Genomic DNA, 26,970 nt, shown 5'->3' on the forward strand with positions numbered 1-26,970 from the left:
TTCACGGCGAGCCAAAGGGGAGGAAGAGGCAGGCCGTGACCATGATGGCGCAGCTCCAAAGCAAATTGCAAAGGTTACAGACTCAAATCCCAACTCGGGCATTGAGAGCTACTGGTGCCTCAACAATAACATCACATATTTCGACTGGTTTCATATAATGGAAGAGACCTCAATACCATGCAATGAAATTGGAGGTTGGTATGGGGAGCCATGCATGGAGATGGATGAGATTCTTGAAATAGGAGACTACACATTTTCACACACTCCACACACTACTATTTTTTCTGATGAAATTGGATATATAGGATTGTGGCAATAGTTAGAAATCCCTATGACCAAATTGTGGTAAAAAACTAAGTTACCAATAGCAATAATATTTTATGCTTGTCACACTTGTAACAGAATTCAATATATGAAGAAAAACTTGCTATGATGAATGTTTGCTCTACAGTAACCACCCATTTAGACAAACAAACAAATGTAGTAAAGCTTAATTGTCCCTAAAACTCTGATCAATCGCCAAGAAACTTGCGTTTTTTGGAAGTGTTCATGTAAGGCCGGTGGACCCATTCTATAGGAGCTTCTTCTTGATCCATTGTTCCCAGTTTTATCTGAAACACCAACGATTTTCCATGAACATTTGATTAATGAAGAATCATTGAAACGTGCATTTTAAGGTTAATATGGTACCTTGAAAAGAAACATTTCAAAGCGAGGACCAACTTCTTTCAGATCAACTGATTTTGGGCCTCCGCGTTTCTCATAGACATGATGCCTGCATTACAGAGTGTGAGTTACAACCACAACAGAATGCGATAACAGGCACAAGACAACAGAATGCGATAACAGGCACAAGATGCAAAAACAAACATAACTTGAAAATTTCTTCCAATGGTTCCATTAGTAAAATACATTTCTACATAATCTGGCATAGTTTCCCGAGAAATATATTTTCCCACAAGTTCACACCCGAGAAAATAGGGCACAAGTTCAGACAATATAAAGAAATAACAACCTGAATGAAATCCAATCGGACTGAGGCTCACGAGCAAAAGTCATGACGCGTTTCGAGTCTGGTTTGGGTACTGGAAAAAGATGCTTTAAAATGTTTGCAGTCCTCCCACCAAGCTGAAATTTTTAACAAATCCATGATTATCAGCACTGTTATACCAGGCAAACTAAAACTCTGAAATGTCTGCCTTCCATAGACCAAGATGCAAAAGTGTATAAATCAAAGAGAATTATCTATCCAAGTAAGATTTCAACACCATCAAGCATCTGTCCAAATGTATATCATCCCCAAACAGGAAAATTAAAGAATCAAGAACCACGCAATCAACTGCTCTCAGTAACAATTTTCCATAACCTTACAGTGAGCTGCATAAGATTCTCTAGTCTTATACAAAAATTTGAAGGACCAGGTTATGTTTTCTGCAGTAGCCATAAAGGTAAATTCCAAGCTTCGATAATATACAGCTTGCTCAAAAAGAAGATACAAGCAAAGTTTGTGAAGTGTTGTAACAGGAATTCTTCATTGTTTGTAAGATTCATCATGACCAAGACTAATCCCTTACAGGCTGCACACACACAAGAAGACTGTTTACAATTTTGATTGGTTGTACCGTTGTAAGATTTCGAATTAGACTCAGACAAGACTAATGAATATAGAATAGAAAAAACAAGACACACACAGTTAAGCAGCTATTCTTGCGCAAACACTGTTAGAAAATATATACCAAAAAATTTCACCAAATCAAGATTCACGACCCAGTTTTTAAGAAGTACGACTGACCTTAGAGTTAAAGTTATTAATTATCAAATGTGGGTAAGCCTCAGACATAGTTCCGATAGCTTTCTTGTCCTTGATATCATGTCTCGTAACCTACATGAGACTCTTTCATCAGAAATATGTTGAGACAAAAAATTAAAGTGTGTTTATGACATATGACAAAACTGTGTGCTTACTCACCACATTGTGTAATCGGAAGTATGCAGTGGGGCCAAAAGGTAGATGGCTTATGACTATGCCATCTGGCACACCGCGGGTTTCATGTACCGATATCACATCGGTGAAATCATGTGACCGGCATGTTTCAATGATTTCCGAGATAACCTAAGATATAATGGGCACATGACATTAGCATATGTGCATGAACTATAGACTGGCTTTATCTTTAATCCAACAACATAATGTGACCGAACCACATAGCTTAATTGTCTGCGGTCCTATAGCCTACAGCTAAGAAACTACTAAGAATAACAATGGCACGACATCATTTAAAACATAAGCAATCAACAACGGACTAACCTGACCACCACGATTCATTCGCTGTGCATTTGGAAAAACAAACTTCAATTCCTACAGAAACAACATAACATTGATAAGCACAGTGCACCAACCCCCACCATACTGTAAATTAAATATGACACAACCTTCACAAACTGCGCAAGGGGAGCACTCGGATCCCGTGACGTGATAAGCAAAATTTTAGGATCACTGACGGTTGCATTTGCATATTCATCATCAATGCTTGATCGGGGAACTGTATTCAAGAAAAAAAAAGTAACTTAGTTCAAATTCAAACCCATAATCTGCCTCTCTTATATACCTATACGTATTCACAAGCCAAACCTGAGTTATAAACATAAGGCTTTTCAAAAGCTGCCGACTTTCAAGCTATAGAAACAACATAAAACTATTCGCAACGGGATTACAAAAAAATATACCAGCAGTTTGTTCATCTTCGAGGTCGATTTGTTGTCGGAGGGCGGCCTCCTCGTTCCTGAGCTCAGTAGGAATCGGTTTTCCCTCTAATTTACACACAGATGATTTTTTTGTTAATTATTGGAATTGAACTGAAAATGAGAAGTAGTGAGTAGTAACCTTCTAAAGCTTCGCGAATTTTGCGCTTCTTCTCATAGAGCAATCGCTCCTTCCCTTCCAAGCTCTTACGGTACAGATACTCTCTCCTTAACCTCACGTTTCTCCTCAACATTTTTCTCTCGCCAAAATCCACAAATTCTCTTCAGAAACCCTAATTGCTTAGCTAAAATTAAACTCCCTCGCCTAAAATCTTAAAATCCTCCAAAACCCTACACCTAAAATGATATGGGCCTTCTATTGAATGATATGGATCCGCCCCACACCACCAGCCCATACCATTTTTTGACAATTTTATAAGTATTTTTTTATTTATACTAGTACTATTTTTAAAAACAGCTAGTACAACTCCATAAATTTTAAATATTTCAATTCAAATGACAATTTATTTATGTCCGAATTTATAATACTTAGTACAATTCACAATTCACTGTAACTTGCAAAACACAAGTAAATCATTATTCTCGATATCATTAATGCGTGCATCTATTCTTGTTGGTGTTTTCAAATTACTATGTACTCCTAGTTTTTAAATTAAGCTACTTTGAAAATTTAAAATCGTGCCATTTTTTGTAATACGATGAAAACTATAGTTAATTTACCAACGATTAATCAAAACAATTAGTGGCACTTGCGTGGACGTTACATTTTTCTGTTTAGGGAGTATATTTTTTTCTTGGGAATATTAGTATAAGATCATGTGCTAAGAAATCCCTCCTTATATTATGCGTGTTGATATATGAATGATGGTAGTATATAAAAGTTGAAATATACACATTAGCCATCAAAATGGAAATTCCAACTTTTTGAAATGTTAGCAAAATCAATCTCACACGCAAAAAAAACTAATAATTTGGATAAGAATGTGCCAAAGTCACAAATAATTAGGAAGGACATAGTGAAAAAGTACAAGACGTTTATTCATATAATCTCATGGCATGATTTTTAAACCCAAATCAATTTCAACGCGAGATAACTCTGCTTGTGTCAGTCAAAAACTACTTCCAAACAAAACAGAAATCAAGTCTTATCATCCAAACATTAGACAAAATTTGAAATATAGTATTAATCATTATATATAATAATATGAATTATATGAATTGAAAAGCCTAAAACATCATGACAAATTCTTGCATCATGACACCTATAGGCATCTCTGTATCCCTCCATCTCATCAAGTTTACATTGTCCCACCTAAAACTATACAAAACAACACACTCTCTCCTACATCTCAGCACACTTAGTTGGAGCAAACCCAAGCCTAGATTGCTTAGTATCATACAAGATATGGAAGTTTTGTTGTTGGTAGTTCCCGATTATCGATAGACCGGACCTGGGGGTCCCGAGGATGGCGAGGCACACGACATCACTAGGGTCGAGCCTAATGAAGTAGTTCTCACTCGGGAAGTTCCACACAGCCCCATCCCCGAACACAATCCCAAAAGAAGGCAAGTAGGGTTCTTCGACACCAGACACATTGTAACACGGATCAAGAATCGGGAAGTCCTCCACAACTGGATACCCTTTCATCCTCTCCATGATCGCGTCCCGGATCATCTTATAGGCCGGCTCAGCAAAGTAGCTGAGAGTAGTCCCCGAGTCTATGATGGTGCCACCATTCCCCTCGGGGGAGACGCTCCACGTCTCCTCCGGGATCCCCAACACCTCCCCTCCAACCACAATCGACCTAATCCCCACATAGTAGAACGTATCCACCGGATTCTCCATCCCACTGAGCAATGTGGTGAAGTTCAGCTCCGGACGCCTAAGCAGCTTCTCGTCCTCCCCGAAGATGAGCTTGCTACTAACACTAGCATTGCTATTCCGATCAACCAAACAATATGAGAACGAGTGCCCGTACAACGACTGAAGCTGAGACGCGAACGACAAAGGCCCCCTACCCAATCCTAGCAAGCCGGCCGCGCCATGGAACAAGCCCCTATTCCAGTGGCCGCACCCGAACATCACATTCTCCACCTTCCTGAACTCCAAAGTCCCATCAAACGACGTCATGTTCACCGTGAACGTCTCCAACGCGAAGTCCCCCGTCGTGTTGGAGCTGTCACCGTACCAATAGTAGTACGGGCAGCTCTGACTCCCGCCCGTGCACCCCTGAGGGGGTTCAGGGGAGGACACCAAGTAGCAAAGGGGGTCATCACAACTTATATTTCGATAAGAATTCGACTCCTTTGGATCATAATAAGGGCCCTTTTGCTCAAAACAGTCATGGCAAGGAACACATTGAATCCAGTTGAGATCAGAGCCAGTGTCAAGAATCAAATAGAAGTGTTTAGGAGGTGTACCGATGAACACATCCATGAAATACTCGCCGGAGCCGAGGCTCACCCCGGATTCCAGCGTCGCCACCAGCTGGCCTCCGGCAGCGCCTCCGGTGGAAACAATCTCCGGCGGAGCAGAGCTGGAGCCGTCTATCTTGAGTCTTGAAGCGGTGTTTTGGTTCTTCTTCTCGACTATTCTCGTCTGGAACGTCTGAATTCGGGTGAAATCCTTCGCCGTCGACTCCAAGACGCAGTCCGCCGGCTTAGCTCCGGCGCGGCGGTGCTTCATGTTTAGCATAACGGTTGGTTTTACATTGAAATCGCCGATTTTGACGTCGTTTTCGAGCAATATTTTGTCTGATTTTGGGTCGGAGAAGGAGCAATCGGCGGCGGCGGTGAAGGTGGGGATTTCCATGGCTGTGAGAGTGGATGAGTTGGAATTTCCATCGCCATTAGCTAGTAAGAATAAAAACAAGCACAACACAGATTGAAAACACTTGGAAACCATGAGAGAGAATGTCCAGGAAGATTGAATTTTTGAAGAGGAATAAAAAACCCAGCTCGATAATCCTTCTTGGTGTAATTTTGAAAGCCAAGATTGAATTTTTTTGGACTTCCCTCTTGGAGAAAAGGCGTGAGAGAACTGAAAATGGGAAAAATGCAGCAAAGATGGGGAGATGTAGAAAGGGGGCAAAATGGAGAAGAAGAAATTTGATGGATGTTTCAAAGGGGGAGACTTTGAATATTGAACTTATTGGAGCTGCCCAATGCCACCTTTTACGCGGTTTCACATAAGAATGCTGTAAGAATTAGCAATTTTTAATGGTGGGAGTGGGGATTTTGAGAAGAAGAAACCGTTTTTTCAAGAATGGCTTTTGGTTTTTCGATTTTGTTAGTATTATTTTATTGTTTTCTATATATTGGACTTTGCATCAAATTTAATCGAAAAAGGAGTGTGTTGAATTGACTATTTAATTCATAATAAGTAGTAGTACTATTTTCATAGTCAAACAAGTAGTATCTGAAAAAAAATATATCAAGAAAGTGGAAAAAATTGATCTTTTTACGTCTATAATTTCTAAGTCTAACGAGGATAATATTGGAAGTTTGAAAAATATGACATTTATTTCGAATTATTATTTCTACATTCAATATTTAGTCAATTTAAAATGAAATTAATATGTGTGAGTCTTTAAAAATAATGAAAAATTCAATTAAACCGAAACGTGAAAATATATACTCGAAAATGATATTAGGTGGTACTAATATATGTTTACATGGAGTTAATATAAGCTTTCAAATAAAAATGCATCACTTATTTTATTTTTGGGAAAATGTCTTATTTTGACATTTTCAAGTTAATTTATTGTAATTACAAAATGTACATTATTTTTGCAGAGGTATTGGTGAATGAGTCACCGGCCCAACTATTTCATTTTCAATGTTTATTAAGGAAATTATATTAAAAAATAAATACAAGTCATTATTTCTAAATTTTCACGAATATGGATTATATATTTTGATGGTTCAACTGACTCATGTTTAATTACAATCAAGGCTAGTTATAATTACGTGCTCGTGATAAAATACAACATTAATGTGCCAACGAAGTATTGATTAAACTATAATAAAAGCTCCTCTACCAAATTAGCAAAGAAGAAAAGTCACATGTACTATCATAGTATAGTATTTTAATTTTGATACTAACGATTTTAAGTTCAAATCCTAAAAACAAACTAGTAAAAATTGGGTCGCGCATAAGTATGATCGTCCTTTATAAATTTTGAGGGCCATTGTGACTGTATAGGCTCGGAATTTATCTAGTACTACTTGATGGCCCAATCATTATATGCAATTGCCATAGTATTTAATCAATATTTAACTTACAGTATCACATTTTAATTATGATTTAAAGTTAATATTGAAGTCCAAATGAACCTAATATAAAATGTAACACAATCGATTTACCCTCCATGTGGTATAATTAATTTTGAGTCTAAGCCATTGAACGTGTCAAATTTTCAAAAAGGAACAAAATGGTCAACTTTTTACTATGTTAATTAGCCATCAACAGTTGACTCTTCAATAAATTAAAATGGTTTAATAGTCTCCACGTTATTTTGCCATATGTTGTGAATCGTGGTTTTGTTTTCTTACTTTTTCCTTTATTTTATTTCACAATCCGAAAATACATTGTTAAAAAGTTACTAATGTTTTATCCCATTAACTAAATTATCTATGATTTTATTTTGGGATGGTCTAATTTGGTGGATCTAATAATTTCCTAACTGAATATCATGCTTTCAACGTATCAAATTACTCAAGATACATCCATAGCTGCCATTGTTAGTATTAACATACTTTCTCAAAGATCCATATATATAGGTTGATATGTGCTAATGGAATGCATAAATATAGATATCAAAGTTGATGTAGACCATTCATCATCATCATCATCAATATTAATGTGGTTAATGTGCCATTAATTTCTCCCATCAACATCAAAAAATTTAATTATAGTATATTTTATTGCGTATTGTGGTTGATTATTTATTTTTATTTTTCGCAAATAGCATAAATTGAAATACAATCGGCTTATAAAAACATAGGTTTCGAAAATTTTCTACGTACTATGGGTTTTAAAATTGGAAAGTAAAATTTAAATATATTTTATTGGAACAATTTGATCGTGGAGGTTTCAGTGTGGTTAAAAAATTGGAGTGGGCTTATAATCTATTTAATTGTTAAAATATAATATTATGGATTTATGGTAGAATTGTAGCAATGAAAATGAAAGACAATATACATTTAGAGTGCGAGGTGTGACAAACTAATTTGACTTCATCACAAACTCATTTCTTGTAGGGTAGGACAAAAATCTTTAATCAATTGATTATGATATTAGAATTATTTATCCAACAACTTTTTTACTTTGGTGGGACATTCGAAATTAAATTCAAATAAATAAAACAAAGTCATGGTATTAGTCATAAAACAACTATCATATTTAATGCAAATAAACGAATTCCCTATTAAAAACAAAAAAAATATTTTAAACGAAATCCACTCGTAATCTTCACATACTACTGTTCATTAAGGAATTACCTTGTATGTATGCATATCGATTTTGAAATAATGTTATGTAGAATAACTATACTGGAGTACTATTATTTTAAACGATACAAATTATCATACTTCGTATCAACGTGATTTTGTTAAGTGATTTTTTTGGCAAACACAAATTTATGCCACTATGAAAAATATTAAGCCAAGTCATTTTCCTATTTATCGAAAACATGGACATGTTTATTTGCTAATTGCTACAATATCAATGGGAACAGTTCATTAATCTTTTACAAATGCTAGTGGTAATAAAGTAAATAAATAACAATATAATAATTATTGTACAAATAATAATAAGGGCCAAACTAGGCCCAGATTATTCGGCTTGATTCTGAAGCCCAGTTTCATCTTTAATTTCTGACAAGATTCAAAATAAAATTACGAATAAAAGCTAGAAAAGGAAATAAATAAATTAATTAGTAGAAAATGAAGGTTGCCGAGAAAGTGATACTCTTACTCGACGGTGGTAACGTCGGCGTCGCGGCCGCCATAGCCGGCAGTCTCCACCCGAATCCCAGCGCGAAGCTTCAGACTATGTGAGTAGCATTGACATTTCCTTACTCGACATTTTCCCCCTAATATTTAAAATAAATTTTGATAAAATGTTGTGATTTTTCGATTTCGGCAGAAAGGAATCTTTTCGATTTTCGTTAGAATGCTACGGAATCAATGATCTGACGGCATCTGGCGAAGTAATTCATTTCGTCGGTTCAGGTGGCCGTTATGAGGTAATTGCCATACCCATACGTGTTTCCCCCTTTCCTTTAATCGAGCTGGAAAAAACTGCTTTTAGAAATTGATCTGAGATTGAATTTTTCGCTGTATTCGTGAAATTGAATATATCTGAAGATACACATAGTTTAGTTGCTTGGGTAATTGGATTCAAGATCAATAGCTGTTATATTTGAGATCGGTGTGTTTATAACATTTTCATGTCTAATGATTTGATAATTGATGCCCTACTACTCTTATAGATCAGTTTTGTTGCAACCTGCTGTTTGTTTTGGTAATCTTTTGTTACGTAATACCATAAACACAGAATCACAATTATCTCTTGCATAATGATTCTCGAGTTTTGCCTAACTAACTCTCCAAACCCATAGGTGTCTATTTTGATGTTGGAAAATTATGAGCCTCCAGTCTTAGCTTGTGCTCTGAATGAAGTTTTGTTGAAATTAGCTGGAGAAGAACAATCTACCCTGCCAACACTCATAGTCCCTTTCGTTGTGCCAGAAACTAAGCTCAAACAAGAAAAAAAATATTCTGGGAAAAGTGAAAAGGTTTCACTATATGGCATGAAATTGGGCCCAACAACAGACGTATCTGAGTTATTGAGCTCCAGATTGCAACAATCGCCACTGTTTTCTCAGATTTTACATGAGGAATTAGCCTTGTTGCTTCATTTGGTAAATGTCATGAAGCTCCCAACCGTTGTGATGATTGGTGTAACTGGTCAGCGCACATCAAGTAAAAATTCCAACAATGACCTCGAGGTACTATCATTATTTCCATGTCTAGCTGAGTTGTTTGGAAGTTTATATGCCCAAGTTTTATAGTAGTAGTAACTTTTGATTTTACACCTGAAAATTCTTGTCATCGAGCATACACGGGAGGACATACCTATTTTTGTATAACAGGATAGTCCATTTGCCTGCAGAAAAGGGATGTGTTTTAGGAGTACTTAATACTATAGAAAACAAATCTAAATAAAACTAGAAAGCGCTCCACATTTTTGGCTCTGTTACATTTCACCACCTTTATCGACCAAACCATGGCCCGTATCTTCTTTTATTGAACTAGCCTCACATACTCATCAGCTGTTATTAGTTTTGATTCTAATGACCGCTTTTGACACTTTTGACAGGTGACCTGCCAGATTGGAGAACACTTGGCGAGTGTTTCGTCTCTTACATTCTCCAAGGAAAAGATGGTCCAAAGTCCAACCAAGACCTCCAGGGATGGCAAAGAGGCTTGGCGTGCACTGTACGGATGATGTTCTTGTTTAGCTCTTTGTTTCTGTTTGGGATGATATCGTAGTGTAGCCTATGAGGGGAGCCTCCATCTTCCAGTTCTATGTTCTTGTTTTGAGTCTATAAAACGGTGTGATGTTCACCCACGTACTCTAATATGAAGACAAGTTGTAGGAGTAATACATACGGAAACTCTTATGCTGCATTGCCTCTTGCCTCTTCCTTTTTTTTAACTACTACTCCTGCGTGGGGCGGCCCAGCCGATGAACAAAGTTTGTATGGAAAATTGTGCAGTTTGGCCCGACATGAACTTTTGTTTAGCGAAAACATTTTTGGTCGGGACAGCTCTAATGAAACATAAGATTTAACATGAAAGATGTTAACATACTACAAGATATCTCTTGACTATACTACCCGATGATATAGGCATATAGCAATGATCGTTGTATCGTTTTGCATTCACACAAAAAATCGTTTTGCATTCACACAAAAAATGTAACATGAAACGAGACACTTTTGAGAGCACACTGATTTTTTGCACTTCTGGAGTGTAGCATATTGAAATTTTTGAGAAATTGGGTTAAAGATAGTTTGGCCAATTTGTATCTATTGGGAGTGAAATGATAAGAAAAATGAAAAGAATAAATATAAAGTATAAAAAACTATTATTCTGAAAAACTCGCATGTCTCGAGCCCATATTCTGAAAGATAAACCAATTTAATCTTTGATCTCGAAAGATCAGCGAATAGAGACCCATATTCCCAAATTTTTCTTTAAATAATCCCGCCTGGTGTTTACAATGGATCAATTTTTAAAGCATTAACAAGACGGCGATCCTGGCGTCTAGGGGAGGCGCCAACAGCAGCAACGTCGGTTCCACCAACCTCCCCGACGATCTCCCGAGTCCTCCCTCGTTTAACCGTTGTCGTAGCAGCCCGATTGGGCAAAAGACGGCAATGCGGGCCTTCTAGGGGAGGCGCCAACAGCGGGTCCCGGGAGGTCCAATCGGCAACCCCTGCAGCATTCCACCGCCGAGTTCTCCCATATTGCCCATATCCAACATCATACGAACATGATAGAAACCATCAAGGAGTGGAGAGCGACCGATGACCTCATACACAAGGAGATGCTACAGGGGGTCATCGACTTGATGAGGCGTGATGTTGGGCTCCCACCCACCAGCGGTGGGGGAGCATCTGGGGACTCCGACGCCGCCGCGACTGGCCTAGGGGACGACGAGGAGTGAGAGGGAGGCCGCGTGTGTCAAAGCTTGGGGATGGTTTTTTTATTTTCTCTTTGAACTATGTATTTTTTTTATTTCACTATGTATTTTTTAAAATTATGTATGTTTTTTAAATTTATATAAAATGTTCGCATTTTCTCTGTGTTCGTGTCAAAATTTTAATTCCGTATTTAAATTCCATATATAAAATGTGAAATTGTGTTGTTGGGATGTCCTAGTGCTAGTCCACTATTGTGCAGTGTGAAGTCCTAGTGATGTGGCAGTGGGGTGGGAAGTCCTTATGACGCGACAGAAGGTGTTTTTGGTAAGTCGTAGTGCTAGTCGAGAAGTCCTTGCTATTGTGGATGCTCTAAGTATAATTTTTAAAATAACTATCCCTTCAGGGGTTAATTCTTTTTTGATTCTAGGGCATTATTTACGTTCTTATTGTGTACTGCGTTTTTTTGAAATTACAAGTTTGGGAGAGACGCATGAGTGTCATGCGTCTTTTGTTAATGAAACGCATGATGCTCTTGCGTTTTAGGCTAAGACGCATGACTGTTATGCGTTTTTAAAAAAAATTAATTTAATTGAAAGACTCATGAGCGTCATGCGTCTCTACCTAAAACGCATGACGCACATGCATCTCTACCCAACTAATCAGTTGAGTTATCTACTCAACTAATCACTCACACATGACACTTTTGTAATACTACTTGAGATCATACATCCCACTTTTAAATTAAATTGAAATCGTATTAATATTTCAATATTATTCATAAAAATATTAAATTTTGTTTGTAAGAATCACTTTTTAATAGGGGTTATTAAAGTATAATACTCCATCACACGACTTTTGAAAATTTTAATTTTCTCCACAAATTTAAAACTTAGCTAATAATATCATAAATTTTGGCCTTAGTGTCAATTTCCCACTAATGATAGATTTTGGACTATTAAAAATGACACACAAGACGAGTTGACACTTACTTGATTGACGGCGTGAAACATCACTTAATTGTTTAAAAAAATGATACAATATGTCATTAATAATAATAAAGATTGTTTAAAAACTCCAGCCCCTTCGCCCGTAACAAAACCAGTGGAACTCGAATAGTTAGGTAGAGACGCATGTGCGTCATGCGTTTTAGATAGAGACGCATGACGCTCATGCGTCTTTCAATTAAATTAAAATTTTTAAAAAAAGGCATAACTGTCATGCGTCTCTTCCAAACTTATAATTTAAAAAAAGCGAATTACATGATAAGAATGTAAATAATACCTAGAATAAAAAAGAATTAACCTTCAACATTCAAATGGAGCAGTATTATACTTTTCCCTCCGAAATTGATTGGAAAATGCAAAAGCCCTAGTTGTAATTGGTGTCAAATTCCACAAAATATCCAAAAAATTCGGAGGTTTTATCATGGATTCTAAGGAGGAACCCAACACCGACGGAGACCGCCGCGATATGGCCGCTGAAAATTCCGACACTGTGGCTCTGAACAAAAAGCGGGCTCGCAGGGTGAGCTTTGCTGAGTTGACATCTATTCACTTCTTCGACCGCGATGAGGAATTCAATGAGACATCTCAGTCGGAGAATGCGAAAATGGCGGACGATTCGCCAGCTGAATTGGGGTTTGGCGGGCTGTTGCAACGGAGTAAGGAGTTTGGTAGTGAGGATGATGGAGGTGATAACCTTGAGGACGAGATAATGGAAATGCAGAGGAATTTTCTGCGTCCGATTGGATCGCCTTCCTCCGGAGGGAGCACAATGGGTTCTTCCTCGTCAAACGATGGCAAGTTCCGTTTTACGACTGTTTTCTGTGTTCTTCTGTCTGGTTTATTGTCGGAGATTTACGACTCAGTTAGTAGTGATTGAAAAATGGGCTCGGCATTTCGATTGTTGTTTTAGTGATCTATAGTGTCAAATTTAAACACGATAGAAATTGGGGAGCTGTCTTACTGTTTAAAATTTGATAGTTCATCAACCGGCAGCTAATTGAGTGATCTATTGTCTCCCTTCATGAAATTTTTAGAAGCATGTTAGTGTTTCACTTGCACAAATTTAATGTTCTCATTCCATCAAAATGTTATTATGTCCAATTTGAGTTTCTTCATAGACTGAGTGATTGACAGAGACAGGATCTAAGGGTGATGCCCCTAGTGATTACTGAAATTTTCAGTGATACTGAAAATTGGTGATTCAGTCCTGGATTCTGTCACCCTCGTTAAAATTGGAAGCAAAAAGATTCACTCACATTCATGATCTTCATATTCCCAGTCAATACCACTTAATTTGTAAAGTACTGCTTCATCTAGAGGTGATGCACAATTTGTTCTCATATATACACACGATTCTGAAACTGCATGCAGTTGGTGGCTTCTGGTACTCAGTTTAATTTTTTCAGCCTGAGACCTGGACAACTCAGTGTATATTATACTGAACAGGGAGTGAAACAGTTCACATCTATCTTTAATACACTATCATTAACTCTGAAGGTATTGGTTAGAGAGAAAAGTCTCGCATTAACTCTAAAGGAACCTTAATATTGGTATGATTTTAGTATAGTTTTGTCTACTACATATACAGGACTCCTGCTCAAGTATGTAGATGCATTCGTTTCTAGGCCTAAAATGCTTAATTGCTGTAAATATTTTGAGCAGTTGTTATTGTGCAGTTACATCAGACACTTTCCTGTCTTTGTTTTCATTACTAGAGTCTTGATGCTTCTATTTCCTATATTCTTGCTAATTTTGTTCTCCAGAAATATCAAATTAGTAACGCATAATTCTCTGCCCTTTTTAAAGCAGAAGATAATTTCTTTGGCCCTGTATCAGCCAATTTCATAAGGCCTGGCCGTTTGTCAGATTCTGTTGCTTCTGATGATAATCATGACTTGACAATGGACTCAACAGCTTTTTCCATGCATTTCCACAGTATTGCTGGATCAGAGTCTGTAATAGACTTAAAGACACCAACAGGGGGTCAACTCTTCTTTGAAGAGAAGACCCCCAATAATTCAAATAAAGAGAGCTCCTTGGTTTTCACTTCAGGTAAACCTCATGTTCCGAGATCTTTTGTGTCTGCTACAGAAGCAAGTGAGAATCAAAGCTCCAATGATATGAGTCTCGTTTGGGGGAACAGTAATAAGTATGACTATGAGAAACTATCCCCAGAATTGGATGCAATCCTAGCAGAGAACCGGAAGAACTTGCTTCATGTTATTGCACCTGATGATATTACTTCACCAAAAAAGAACAGTGGACAAGTTTCATCTTCTGTTAGTCAAGGAAATTATGACTCTGTAAGGAAAGGAAGTGAGAGGATTAACTCCGACAGGGTGACAGATGGAGACAAATCTGATGCTCGCATTCAATTTGGTGATGCAAATGGTTCTCGTGGAAGCTTACATGGTGGTTGTTCTCCTAAAAGGTCAACAAGCATGTTGGGTGTAACAGCTTCTCACACAGAAAGTCGTAAACCAATTAGTTCACCGCATCAATTGAGTAAAGTGAGAATTCATACCTATAAAATTTGGTATCTATATGCATACTCCCTAGCTATGCGACTAGCATTTTTGGCATCTTTTCAAGATACACTTTGATTTTTCTCTAGCTACAGTCCATTCTTCTCATGCATTCCCTTGCTCACGCCTTATCTATTCTATAAGTTTGAAGAGTATTTCAGGAGTGTTTTCGTTTGTCATTATGATCTCACCGAGAACATGATTGTCGTGATCAAATTCATTTCAATTGGAGCTTCATTTTAGTTATAAAGCTTAATAGATCTCATTGTAGGAAAAGAATTGTGAGCACAAACTAATCTAAAGCTGTTTTCATTGAATGAAACAGCCGATATATAGTTTATACTAGTAGTAGGCACTCCGTAATCTATCTGCTTGTTCTGAACCATTTGAATTCAAATATTATGTACACAATTTAACTAAGAATGGCAATGTATTACACTTTATGTGCTTTGAATGTATATATGTCCCCCGTCCACTCCCCCATTCCAATTATGGAAGTCTAAACTCTCAAACATGCTTGGTTAATTAGAAATTTCGTATGATAAATAACAAACGTAAGTTGGTCTGGTTGGTACAGGATGATTTTGATTCCTCACTGCTGGTATCTACATCTTCTCCAGTTAAACTGAAACAAACGCTTCTGACTACTGCATCTCCATCTCAACCTTGGCGAGTGACATCCCCTTTGCCAGAAAAACCACCAAGTTCTTTGCTAAGGAATGGAAGCATTGAACATCATGAGACTGAGACACCAATTCAGAAAAGCATTTCCAAACTGGAATTACTTGAAAAGGCTGCATCCTCTTCTGTCTTCAGTGCTAAAGTCGACAAGTCCACAATCAAGTCATTAGATTTTTCGAAATCCCCTAATGCAGTAGAAAAGAATTATGACATCTCTAGAATCAGTTTCATGGAAGATTCAGACAGTGAAGAAAAACTTGCCAGTGTAAATCGGAGTACAGAAAGGAATTTCGATTTCTACATGGATCATGTCAGGGGTGAAAATATTTTAGAGGAATCATTGAACCAAACAATGGATGGAAAATCGCCTAATGCATTGAATGCTAAAAGTTATTCTGCAGGCAAATCAGATCTGGGCCGCACTTCTGCTTCACCTTCTAAGAAGACTTTGTCTGGAAATAACTCCATACATAGTCATTTTACAACCAATTTTAAGTCTGAAAATTCACTTAAGTCTGAGACGAAGTCTTCGTTGTCTGAAAGTGCTTTTATTGAAGGTGAAAAAGCAGACACCCCTATATTTGTTCATTCTTCAGACAGAGTGTTGGATGAGAACTTGCCAGCTTCACCGGGTCTTCTATCTAGTCTATCCGTAGATTTGTGGAGTCGTTTCAAACAAATGGAAAACTCTGACAAAGGCCGAGATATCACTCCAGGGAGAGATCCTGCACATGTTAACTCAAGTGCAACTGACAGCATCCGTACTGTGTCTGGAAGAAAGAATGGAAAGTTAAGATCACCATTTGTTGAAGTCAACCGCCTAAACATGATTGAACTAAGAGCAACCGATAGCGGAGGTACTGATATGCATAATGGGAAGGAAATAATGCAAACCACTGGTCACTTCAGTTCTCCAACTAAAGAGAGCCAGTTCCAAGGCGTGCATCTGGATGTTGGTGACCTAACAAACAGGGACACCTCCAGCTTTGAGGATAACATACCTGAAGCAGGGTCCAGAATGGTTTCACATGAGTCTGTTTCTCCTTTTGCCCGCAGGAATTTAGACAAGCCACAATTGCAGGTCATTTTTTTCTTTTCCCCTAGTTTCATGTACTTGCACCAGTCTATCTTGCCAATTTATTGTGTTTGTTTCAGTCTTAGCAATTTAAATCCCCAGATACCGACCATTATCCCTCCCCTTCTCCTCTCTCCAGAAACATAAACCTTCAGTTTTTTGATAGAATTTTGTACTATGTACTATGCGTTTACCTATCTGGTCACATAAAGGCTATGGTGGTTTATGTTTGGTGATTTAGTCTTCAATTTGCACATGGCAAAACTGATGCAGTTTGCAAACAGTTCCCTGCAGGTAGCCCTTCAAGGAAAGAACCTGATGATAAACAAATCCCCAAAATAGCCTCTCCAAGAATCATTCAGTTAAGTGGTGGCTTGAAAAGCTATTCAGCAAACAAGAGAAACATAGGACTATTGCTGAGAGATCCGCAACATAGGACAGAAATCACGAAGCTTGAAAGGAGTCCTAAACTTCTTAAAAATGGCAATCATGACACAGAGAATATTGTATATTCTATTGACAATAAAACCAAACAAAATGGCCAAGAAAAACGGAAGCTAGCTGATGTATGTTCTTTTTAGGTTCAACCCATTTTCTGTTATTATCTGTCTAGAGAGCTCGCTGATGCAGCAGCCCATCATTTTGTCTCACATGGTTATGAATCTGTCAATCTGAATTGCAGGCATATTCTAAATTCACTGAGGATACGAGAATCCTGATTTCTGGATCAGCTGATAAGCTTAGTTTTAAAATGGTATACCTCATACCATTCTCCCTTCTTACGGATTATATCTGTAAAGCTGAAGTAACTCTTCTAGTGTCCTGCACTACGTATAAAGACAATCACGTGAACTTCCAATATTTCTTTACTACTTTATTGGTTTCCTTTCACCAGCATATTATTTAGGCCAGGCTATTTGATAATGTAATGTTATCCATATTTCAGATTGATGTACTGGAAGATATGTTGGTTGACCAGCAGAGGTTGAAAGTATATGAGATGCTTCAGCATGGAGTTGCGCCTCAGGTGTGTTAGTTAACTGTTTGAGTTTTTTCCAATAATCTCCTCTGACAAATTTTATAGGTAAGGGATTATAATGATCTTTAGCTGTAGTTACAAAAAATGATCTTTCCGAATCTAGATTTCTGTGTGTAGTCTGCAGACTTGACAATAACTGTACCGTTGCCCTTGGATTTATAAAGTTTTAGTTTTTATCCAAGAAGGGAAATGAATAAATGATGTAATTTCAAGCTTCAGCTGCAATTACATCTTTTTTGACATTGTTAACTGCTTTTGGTGATAAGTTGCTGACTGCATCTGACTTGATCTATTTTTCCTTTTTTTCCAGAGTGAGATTGTTCTTCATGATCTCCAGCTTGAGAAGTAAGTATTTTCCATCCATGAGCAACTGAAATGTGATGGGCGTTTGCATCTGCATGTTCATTCTTTTATTTATAATTCACGACTTGATGCAGGCTAAAATGCATATTTACTCAATTGGTTGTTTATGCAGAATAACTGAAACAAAGTCATTATTGCATAAAGTTGTCTTTGAAAAGGCAAAACTGCAGCTGAAGCATGTGAAGAGAGAAAGACTGTTGGTACTGTTCTTGTTTTTGAACATGTAGCGCCTTTATTTATTTGTAACAAGACACTCCATTCTGTTTGCAGAAAAGGCTAAATTTGTTGAGCTCCAGGATGGAGGATTCAAAGACGCTAAGAGCAAATATGGCATTACTTCCCATGGGCATATGCACTTCTACTAATGGTGCTGTTGGTAACCGGTTGTTGTCTGTCAACCTAACAAAGGAACATGAGGTATTAAGTCAGATTTATTATGCAACTGCAATATATGCAACAAGTATCATGTTTCCAGTGCTACCAGCCTTGTAGTATCAATAGGCTTTAGCTTGCCTTGCTTGTTTTACTCGTTCAGATTGATTCAGGCATTTTCGTAATAAGCTCCGCTCAGCTCCCCTAGATTTGATATATATGTCAAATCATGTTTGAAAAGTGAGATGTATTCTCTTTCTGCCAGGTTTGCCATGATAGACTGACTACAATGAGGCAGACCTTAGAAGCTTTAGATAGAAAGATTTTGACCTTGAAGAGAACTTTTCATTCATGCTGCAAATTTAAAGCTGAACCTGGAGTTGGTGAGACAATTACTTTGGTCACAGAACACTTGGCAAAGAAGACTTCTCGACGGTTTATTCGTCTGGATACGCAGGTGTATACCCTTGCCACTGAACTTTTAAAACTTAATTGTTACATTGCTTTTCTTACTTAGTTGACACTTAGTTTGTTCATTGAAATGGGGGTGATAGTGTGTTATGGCTGGGGAGACTCAGTGGTAAGAGCACATACAAAATTGGGACAAAAACTTAGACTGGCAATGGCACACCGAACATTTTGTGATAAATGTATAGCAAAAGAGATATGTGGGCACATTCAATATTACTGGCCTCTGACTGTGAGGACTTTTCGGGAGAAATAATTGTGATTAATTTTATAATTGAAAAGTGGGACTTTCTATACATATCAAATTGGAAAGTAAAATGTATTCTATCTCCAGATGTGGGTTGTCCAAGGCCTGTCCAGTTTAAATGGTCAGCACAAGGTTATCCTGAATCATCTCGATTTAATCATTCAGAGGTATATATTTCATATGCTGTGATAATAGAAGTATCTTTACTGCCACCTCTCACCGTTACACTTTAATTTTATCAATGATATTGCAGCATACAAATCATTGCTGGTCCTACATCTAGTGTCAGAAGCTCATTTAAGCTGAACGAGACAAACATCACAAAGGTGATACTGCAATATACATGAGATGCGTGTTTCTATTAACTCAATATCTCGATGCCTAAACTGTTAATGCTTCACAGAATTTTCCAAATATGGATGCTTGCATAGCATTTCAGTTTGTGTTTAACACTGACACTGCTCACAAGTATGCCAGTGCTAAAAATTTGGTACAAGAAACTCAAGTAAGTAGCAGGTGCCTATCATCTTTAAGATAATTGATAAGATAATTCGTCTCATTACTCTTTATCTGTCTATGGCTCACAGGTAACAAGTTCACTTTTAGGTTCCTTACTTGATGTTGTTGAAGAGGTACAAACAGCACATATAGAGTTTCAGAACCTAACACAGACATGCTTTTCTTCACCATCAGGTAAGTGTTTTTCTGATTGATTTCTCTAATTTCTTTTCTGTTCATTGCATAGCTGGATACTGATCGTTCCTACCCTTAATGTTGAAATGTCTTATGCAACCATTTGCAGTGGATCGTTTAGATCTGATGCTTTGTTTCTTTAATTTCTACTCTGGGGGGAAGGTGTCCTTCACATTTGATCTTTCTTGCTTGAAGCGGTGAGTTATCTTTCCATTTCTTAATGAACTCTTCTGCATCTAGTATACTTACTGTGCTCAATGTATCTACTAGATTATGAGCTTATCTGCACAAAATGCAAAAAAAAGGTTTGTGTGAAGCTAGTGGTAGACTGGTATCCCCATAGTCTCATTTAGGAAAGATAATAGCTTCGCAGTTGGACGACTCTTATATTCTACTTTAATTGTTTCAGTTGTTTTCTAGTGTACTGTAGAAAGGGCAAACACAACATCCGTAATGGACAGTTAGGATCATTTAAAAAATTGTCACGATCATTACAAAATACTCCTAACAATTTAGTGCCTTACTGAGTTGCTATTCTGTAAAATCCGGGACTATTTCAAACAATGTTCCTAAATGTTATGCTAGAAGTACTGAGTTGCTTTAATGTAAAAACTGGAACAAATTTTAGAAAACATTCCAGAATGCTATGCTGCTAGAAATCATAGATGCCCTGCTGGTCCGACCTTTTAACATGAAACATAAAATTTCCTTTGTAGTACAAAACTAGATGCCAATGGTGTGTAGTACAATAAATTTGATGAGTTGGCTTTGCTGCAGAGGAATCTATCCTTCGGAGATCCTTCCACTTCAACTCTCGTCACCCATTGCCAGCTGCACAAATCCGTCATCTGGGATTATTCTTGACAAAATCAGAGACGCTGTTAAGGATGTTAGAACTGGGTACACGAGGATTCTACGTCTGTGCAGGTGCTTGTCACGGATTGTTCAAACCATAACTGCATAGAAAGTTTGCAGGACACGTATTTTCTGCTGAATCTGGCTAGGGAAAACCTGGTCTTGATCAGGATGTATCAGCAAACAACGAAGTGTTCGCCTCATTGCAGGTTGATTCACGCACCTCCTTTGTTTGATTACATTAGCAAATGCACTTGTTTGCTGGACTTGTTTTCCTTGCTGTCCTTTATCTCCACCATTAGTGTAGAAACTCTTACCAATATACACTTACTTCGTTGAGGGTTAGTTACTTAGTTCTATCAAATATTCAAATAACACAACTTCTACTCGAATTTATTATGAAAATTGCTTGCTGATAATATTTATCTACCTATCATTGGATACCTTAACTTAATGTGTCCGGGAACGTCCAAGCGAGGAGATTCATCAGATTAATTAATATACACGAGGAATGTACTCCATCCGTTACCAATAGTCTCCTTTTGATTCATTTACAAATTATTCATATTTATTTTTAGTAAATTTCTCACTGAAAAAATTGAATTTCATTCTCTGTTAACAATATTTCTTCTATTTCTTTTATATTTTTATCAATTTTACGTGAAAATCCGGACGATAAAAATGTACTGTTATAGCCATAGGTGTCAAAATAAGCTTGATTAACATAAAAGGCCCATCATTAGCTCCCATCTTGAACAAAATATATATTGGGCCCTGATCATTATTCAACGCCCAATAACTTTTGGTCCGGCCCAGAATAATGATTATGAAAAACGAAATATTCTACTACTATAATTTGGTAGCGTCATCATAATTTATGCTCCCTCCGTGTCTCGTCCATGAATAAGAATCCTATTTTTTATTTTAGTCCGTATGTCATACTTATCATAAATGATAAAGAGACATCACATTTCACTAACTCATTTCATTCATATATTATTTAAAATTAATATATACAAATGAAGACCTCTATTCTGTTAACTTTTTTCATGCACTTTTCTTATCATTTTCTTATCATAGAAATGGAAAGAAATGGGAGCGGAAAGAAACGAGAGTCCTATTTTTCGGAAGGAGTAGTTTAAAGATCTTTTCTCAAAGTTAAGGCTGACGTGTACGGTAATGCCAAAACATTGTCGCTTTTCTTTGCCGCCACGTGTTAGTCCTTCACATTTTTTTAATATACTAAAAAGCAACTTTTTTTTTTTACATTTTAGTTGTTTAGTTATTAATTTAGATAATCATATCTTTCATCACGGCGGTGGAAATAAAATAAAATGTAGCTGTGACTCAAAGATAGTTTGTGTGGTCAAAGAGATTTGTCTCGTTGTCAAATAACAATATGTTAAACTTATCCAATGAACTTAATAAAAAAAGGGAGAGAGAATTTTTTTAGGTGAACTACTTATATTGGAAAATTTTCTATTTAATTCTGAAATTAAATAAATTAAGTAGGTTTCATTAGTTCTGCATATAGTAAAAAGCTTATTTCATCATCTTAATTTACAGAAATGTGACTTTTTCATATTCAACACCACCAAACGTTTATAAAATGACACTTAATAATTACTCAAAATAGTCAATATTCATACTTTTCTTGTACTTGCACATTACATAATACTAGTAGGTACTAACTTTTCCAGCTGACTAATGTATTGCATATAACCATTTTAATTACTGCAGTACTGATTTATTAATCTTATAAACAGTTAAAATTTTAAGAAAAATAATAAAATCTAGTTAATTTATTCAATTTAATCAAATAATAAATATCTAAATTAAATTTATACCAAAGCAAGTTCATCCTTTAACACCGTTTGATGTCCAAATTTGTGGAGATTAGAAATCTATTGTTTTTCACTGTAAAAATTAGAAAATATTTTTCCCTAACCCATATCGTTCAAAATCTATAATCGTTTCAAAGTAAAATTTGTTTTTGCCACTTAACTCACTATTAGGAGTAATATTTATTAGGAGTAATATTTTGTAATAAAATGTGGGTATTATTAAGTACACATTAAATTCCCAACTTAAAACACAAGCCATTAAATACAAATAATACCCGCACATGTTTAGGTAGAAATAAACAAGAGGAGAAGAAAATAAGCTAAATATTAACGAAAATGATAAACATGAAAAAGAAAATGGGCATATATCATATTCAAGAAAAGGACAGGGGCCCACCTCACAACCCTTTCTTCATCAACTGCACTTTTTATCACTTTTCCCATTAATTTATTCACCTTCTCTCCAACAGCTCAGCACCCAAAATCCCTATCTTTTCTGCTCAGAGCGCCATTTCCTTCGAGAAAGGTCAGATCTTTATCTTTTTCTGTGCTGTTTGTTGGGGTTTTAGCGAGATTCAAAGCTTGCTGAAAAAGCTCTGCTGTTTTTTTCGTGTGATAGAAACCGGCTGTTGGATGCCTTTTCATGCTGATTCGGGCAAAGGAAGTAAAGATTATAGCTTAGTGCGAACTGATTTGCTGGATTTTTCTGGTCTTCTTCTTCTTCTTCTGGCTTGATGTGTTATTAATTTTGGGTGATTTTTTTCTTGAGTTATATATTATGGGAATCGAATATTCTGCTGGTATTAAGAGATTTCTGGTATTTTGGGAATTGTTACTAAACACCAGCTTGTTTACTTGTTTGCTTAAAATTCTTTTAACGTAATCTCTCTCTCTCTCTCTCTCTCTCTCTCTCTCTCTCTGTGTGTGTGTGTGTGTGTGTGTGTGTGTCACATCAAATGTCAATGGAAACAGAGAGCTGTGGTAAATGGTAATGCTATTATGTTAGTTATGATTTATTAATCCTAACAATAAACTCATTACTTTCCTTTTTCTTCAGCCTATTCATGTTTTCCAGGGAGTATTTGCAGCTGACAAAGACACTATGATATAGGAGTAGTAGAAATGAAGAACAGATTGGTGTTGTTATTTAAAAGAAGAAAACAACATGAAAATGATGTGTTTCTTGTTACAATTAAAATGTTTGTGTTGTAGTTCTAAAAAGGCAATTAGGTTTATACATATATCATGTTGGAGCCATGAATGAAGCGCCTTTTTTCTTTTGTGTAGTATTTTTTTTATAATGTGTCTGAGTTCATTTTGCTTCTGTTGGTTTGGCTTTGGCTTTGGCTTATCTTCCTGTAATGTATTACTATATGTTGATACATTTCGCTAAGAACTTGTTCTTGCATTGTTTAGTAGGAGTTATAAAGTAGCCTGGCGTTTCTGATCCGAAGGCAGTTTCTCCACTCCTGTTTCCAGATCTTTCTCAGTCACTTGTGTTGAGGACTGCTTCATTTGTAGCCGCCAGTCGTTTTCATTCCTTTTCAGGTATTGATATTCGTAAATTATGTATGTCTACCTTGCTCTTGTTGAAGTTGACTGTTGCATGAATTAATTAGTTGTGGCAGTTGCTACCTTCCTTATAATCCTAACACCTTTTAATGCAGATAGTTTTACACATCCAGTCGTGGAGCATTGCCCAACTCCAACACTCTTCCAGGAGAACTTCATCACGATTCTCAGACCACCTGGTTTCTGCTGGCCGGATAAGTTGTTGGACAAATTTAAACATGGGTTATCTTTGTGATTTCTGTGGGGAGCAAAGATCTGCAGTGTTCTGTAGGTCCGATGCAGCTAGTTTATGTTTGTCTTGTGACTACTCTGTCCATTCTGCAAATGCCCTTTCAAGGCGTCACTCGAGGACACTTGTTTGTGAAAGGTGCAATTCTCAGCCAGCTTTTGTAAGATGTGTAGAGGAGAAGGTATCCCTTTGTCAGAATTGTGATTGGATGGGGCATGTTAATTCAAATGCAAGTCCCGGGCATAAGAGACAACCCGTTAATTGTTACTCTGGCTGCCCTTTAGCTTCAGAACTTTATGCTGTTTGGCCTTTCTTCAACTCTCCTTCAGTTGGAGATTCTGCATGTGAGCGGGAAATGGGTTCAGTGAATAATACTGATAGCAGAACAATAGATTGCCAAGACCCCCAAGAAAAAGCGAATGTGCAAAATGAATCCTTACGGGGTGAAGCTAGCAGCCAGCCTAATCTGGACTTGGACAAATCAGCAGGTTGGATGGAGTCATTAACTCCTCTTGTTGATCAGAGGCTGCAGAATGTGGATCAGGCGACTGCATCTACTAGCTCTTCCATGCCCAAGGTACCTACCTATTTATATTTACGTGACCAAATTTGTCAACAGTGACGGTATTTACCTGATGAGTATGTTTGAATCTATTTCTGTACACCGATTGATGTTGCTGAGGTATAGTGAGGTGTAAAGACTTATTATTGCATTGTCTTATCATCTGGATTAGTCGTATGAGGCTGTTTATTGAACCTTGCAATTCAATCTCTCGCCTCTTGTTGTCATTCGACTACTGGCTGAAAATTGTGGACCTTTCTGCCAAGTACCTAAAGAGTTTTGGTTGCTCTCCACTCTCCAGCAGTAAATCTTAGTACTACTATTTTCTCTTAATTTTATCACTGCCTCGTAAAATTTCATCTATGAATGCAGGCTAGAATTGATTTGATTTGTGACGTATAGGATTGCTAACAAATGTTTAAGAAGAAGGCAACGTGAAGAAATGAATATGTGGCGTGGTATTTCTAATGTGCTGATGGAACGCTGCATCTTTTCTGCATTCCAGGTTCCCTTGTCAGGAGCAAAAGGGCGTGCTTTGTACGCGGATGATGGTTGCTATGATGATCTCAATATGGATGAGATTGACATGGGTTTTGTAAACTATGATGAACTTTTTGGTATGTCTCTTGATAATCCAAAAAATATTTTTGGTAACGATGGGATATTTGGGATGCAATATATGTCCACATCCAATTGTGAAGGTGCTTCTGCTGCTGAGGTATTTCCTATTATGAAATTTCTTAAAACACCGCACCTCTTTTACTATGCAATCCTATCTGAAGACTAATAGAGTTTATAGGGAAGGCTAAGGTACTTGGTTTCTTGCTACTTCTTAGGTATCATCGACTGGAGGGTTGAATCCGATGCAACCAGCTTGCAGCGATGTAGCACCTGCAGATTCAGTTATCAGCTCTAAAACTGAACCCAACTTATGTTTCACTAAACAGGCACACTCAGGCCTGTCATTCTCCGGTCTTACTGGGGAAACCACTGGTGGAGATTATCAAGACTCTGGAGTTTCGTCAATGGCAATTGTGGGGGACCCACCGTGGTACCCTCCAGGTCCTGAAAGTTCCACACCTTCTACTAGCAGGACCAATGCTGTCATGCGGTACAAAGAAAAGAAGAAGTCACGAATGTAAGTATTCCCTCATTCTTCGAGTGAAGCATTTACTACTTATCTCGAGTTTCCTTCTTACATGTTAATTTCAATGACACGACAGGTTTGAGAAGAAGGTGAGGTACGAATCTCGCAAGGCAAGAGCAGATGTACGGAGGCGTGTGAAGGGACGCTTTGTCAAAGCTGGTGAAACCTACGACTACGATCCACTTAGCCCAAGCAAGAGTTACTGAGTGAAAAAGTAATCAAGGGTATAAGAGAGCAACACTAAACTGGAGATGCTAAATGCACTATGAATCCTTCGTAGAAGTGTTACATGGTATGAGCAGATAATGCTGGACGACTGATGCAAATTTCTCCATTCCCCTTGACAGCTCCAGATGCATATTTGTCGTGGGAAGAGACGAGAATCCCCCGACTGGGCACTTACCAGCTAGCTTAGATTAGTATTACCAGTGAGGAGAGGGTAAAGAGCCTCCAAGAGCATCACCCTCCTTTCAAGGTGTACATTTGTCATATATCAGTGGAACAACAATTCTGCACGGCCTGTGCATTCGCGTGCAGATGGCAGAGATACGCTTTGCTCACTCGAGGAATCTGGTTGTTCGCATGCAGATGTAGTAAATAGTGTATGTCTGAGAGCTTGGTGGAGTAGAACAAAGGATTAACTGTATTGCTATCTATTTTTCTCCTTTTTCCCTTGTTGGATGACATGTATAACTGATTCATTATAGCTGTAGTGTTAGCACAAAGGCTGAAATTTGTTGCTCTTTATAAAAGCCTCATTTCTTATTTGTTTATACATATAGACACCAATTGGTGGATTTTGTTTGTCAGTTATGGT

At 37.3% G+C, this 26,970-nt stretch overlaps 5 protein-coding genes across 8 annotated transcripts; 3 read left to right on the forward strand and 2 right to left on the reverse strand.

Annotated features, from left to right (window-relative positions):
* Positions 1–340: 340 nt before the first annotated feature.
* Positions 341–3,060, reverse strand: LOC121756532 (U3 small nucleolar ribonucleoprotein protein IMP4-like). The gene is made up of 9 exons (XM_042152096.1): positions 2,885–3,060; positions 2,728–2,811; positions 2,434–2,543; positions 2,309–2,359; positions 1,970–2,113; positions 1,793–1,882; positions 1,016–1,128; positions 691–775; positions 341–611 (listed from the first exon to the last, which is right to left on the reverse strand). The coding sequence occupies exons 1-9, from the start codon at positions 2,994–2,996 to the stop codon at positions 513–515; spliced, it is 888 nt and encodes a 295-aa protein (XP_042008030.1). The 5' UTR covers positions 2,997–3,060; the 3' UTR covers positions 341–512.
* An 862-nt stretch (positions 3,061–3,922) lies between these two features.
* Positions 3,923–5,898, reverse strand: LOC121756554 (aspartyl protease family protein 2-like). The gene has a single exon (XM_042152122.1). The coding sequence runs from the start codon at positions 5,666–5,668 to the stop codon at positions 4,106–4,108; it is 1,563 nt and encodes a 520-aa protein (XP_042008056.1). The 5' UTR covers positions 5,669–5,898; the 3' UTR covers positions 3,923–4,105.
* Positions 5,899–8,659: 2,761 nt separating this feature from the next.
* LOC121753911 lies at positions 8,660–10,458 on the forward strand. The gene is made up of 4 exons (XM_042149203.1): positions 8,660–8,819; positions 8,912–9,011; positions 9,387–9,776; positions 10,148–10,458. Exons 1-4 carry the CDS (start codon positions 8,710–8,712, stop codon positions 10,274–10,276), a joined length of 729 nt encoding a protein of 242 aa, XP_042005137.1. The 5' UTR covers positions 8,660–8,709; the 3' UTR covers positions 10,277–10,458.
* Positions 10,459–12,798: 2,340 nt separating this feature from the next.
* On the forward strand, positions 12,799–21,218 carry LOC121754038. Of its 2 annotated transcripts, none has more exons than XM_042149367.1 (16): positions 12,799–13,275; positions 14,291–14,991; positions 15,584–16,768; positions 17,047–17,328; positions 17,445–17,516; positions 17,709–17,789; positions 18,112–18,146; positions 18,277–18,364; positions 18,435–18,581; positions 18,802–18,993; positions 19,339–19,418; positions 19,505–19,577; positions 19,655–19,756; positions 19,839–19,944; positions 20,054–20,141; positions 20,722–21,218. In XM_042149367.1, exons 1-16 carry the CDS (start codon positions 12,903–12,905, stop codon positions 20,906–20,908), a joined length of 3,792 nt encoding a protein of 1,263 aa, XP_042005301.1. In that variant the 5' UTR covers positions 12,799–12,902; the 3' UTR covers positions 20,909–21,218. The 2 variants fall into 2 exon arrangements, with proteins under 2 accessions (XP_042005301.1, XP_042005302.1); XM_042149368.1 differs by having other exon boundaries at positions 17,047–17,124.
* A 1,831-nt stretch (positions 21,219–23,049) lies between these two features.
* LOC121755758 (zinc finger protein CONSTANS-LIKE 10-like) lies at positions 23,050–26,962 on the forward strand. 3 transcript variants are annotated; one of them, XM_042151131.1, is made up of 7 exons: positions 23,050–23,169; positions 23,263–23,352; positions 24,060–24,191; positions 24,311–25,021; positions 25,512–25,724; positions 25,843–26,144; positions 26,230–26,962. In XM_042151131.1, the coding sequence occupies exons 4-7, from the start codon at positions 24,434–24,436 to the stop codon at positions 26,357–26,359; spliced, it is 1,233 nt and encodes a 410-aa protein (XP_042007065.1). In that variant the 5' UTR covers positions 23,050–23,169; positions 23,263–23,352; positions 24,060–24,191; positions 24,311–24,433; the 3' UTR covers positions 26,360–26,962. The 3 variants fall into 3 exon arrangements, with proteins under 3 accessions (XP_042007065.1, XP_042007066.1, XP_042007064.1); XM_042151132.1 differs by having other exon boundaries at positions 24,063–24,191; XM_042151130.1 differs by having other exon boundaries at positions 23,263–24,191.
* The last annotated feature ends 8 nt before the right edge of the window (positions 26,963–26,970 follow it).

The sequence above is a fragment of the Salvia splendens genome, chromosome 11 (genome assembly GCF_004379255.2).
Source record: "Salvia splendens isolate huo1 chromosome 11, SspV2, whole genome shotgun sequence".
In the NCBI taxonomy this organism is placed as follows: Eukaryota; Viridiplantae; Streptophyta; class Magnoliopsida; order Lamiales; family Lamiaceae; genus Salvia; species Salvia splendens.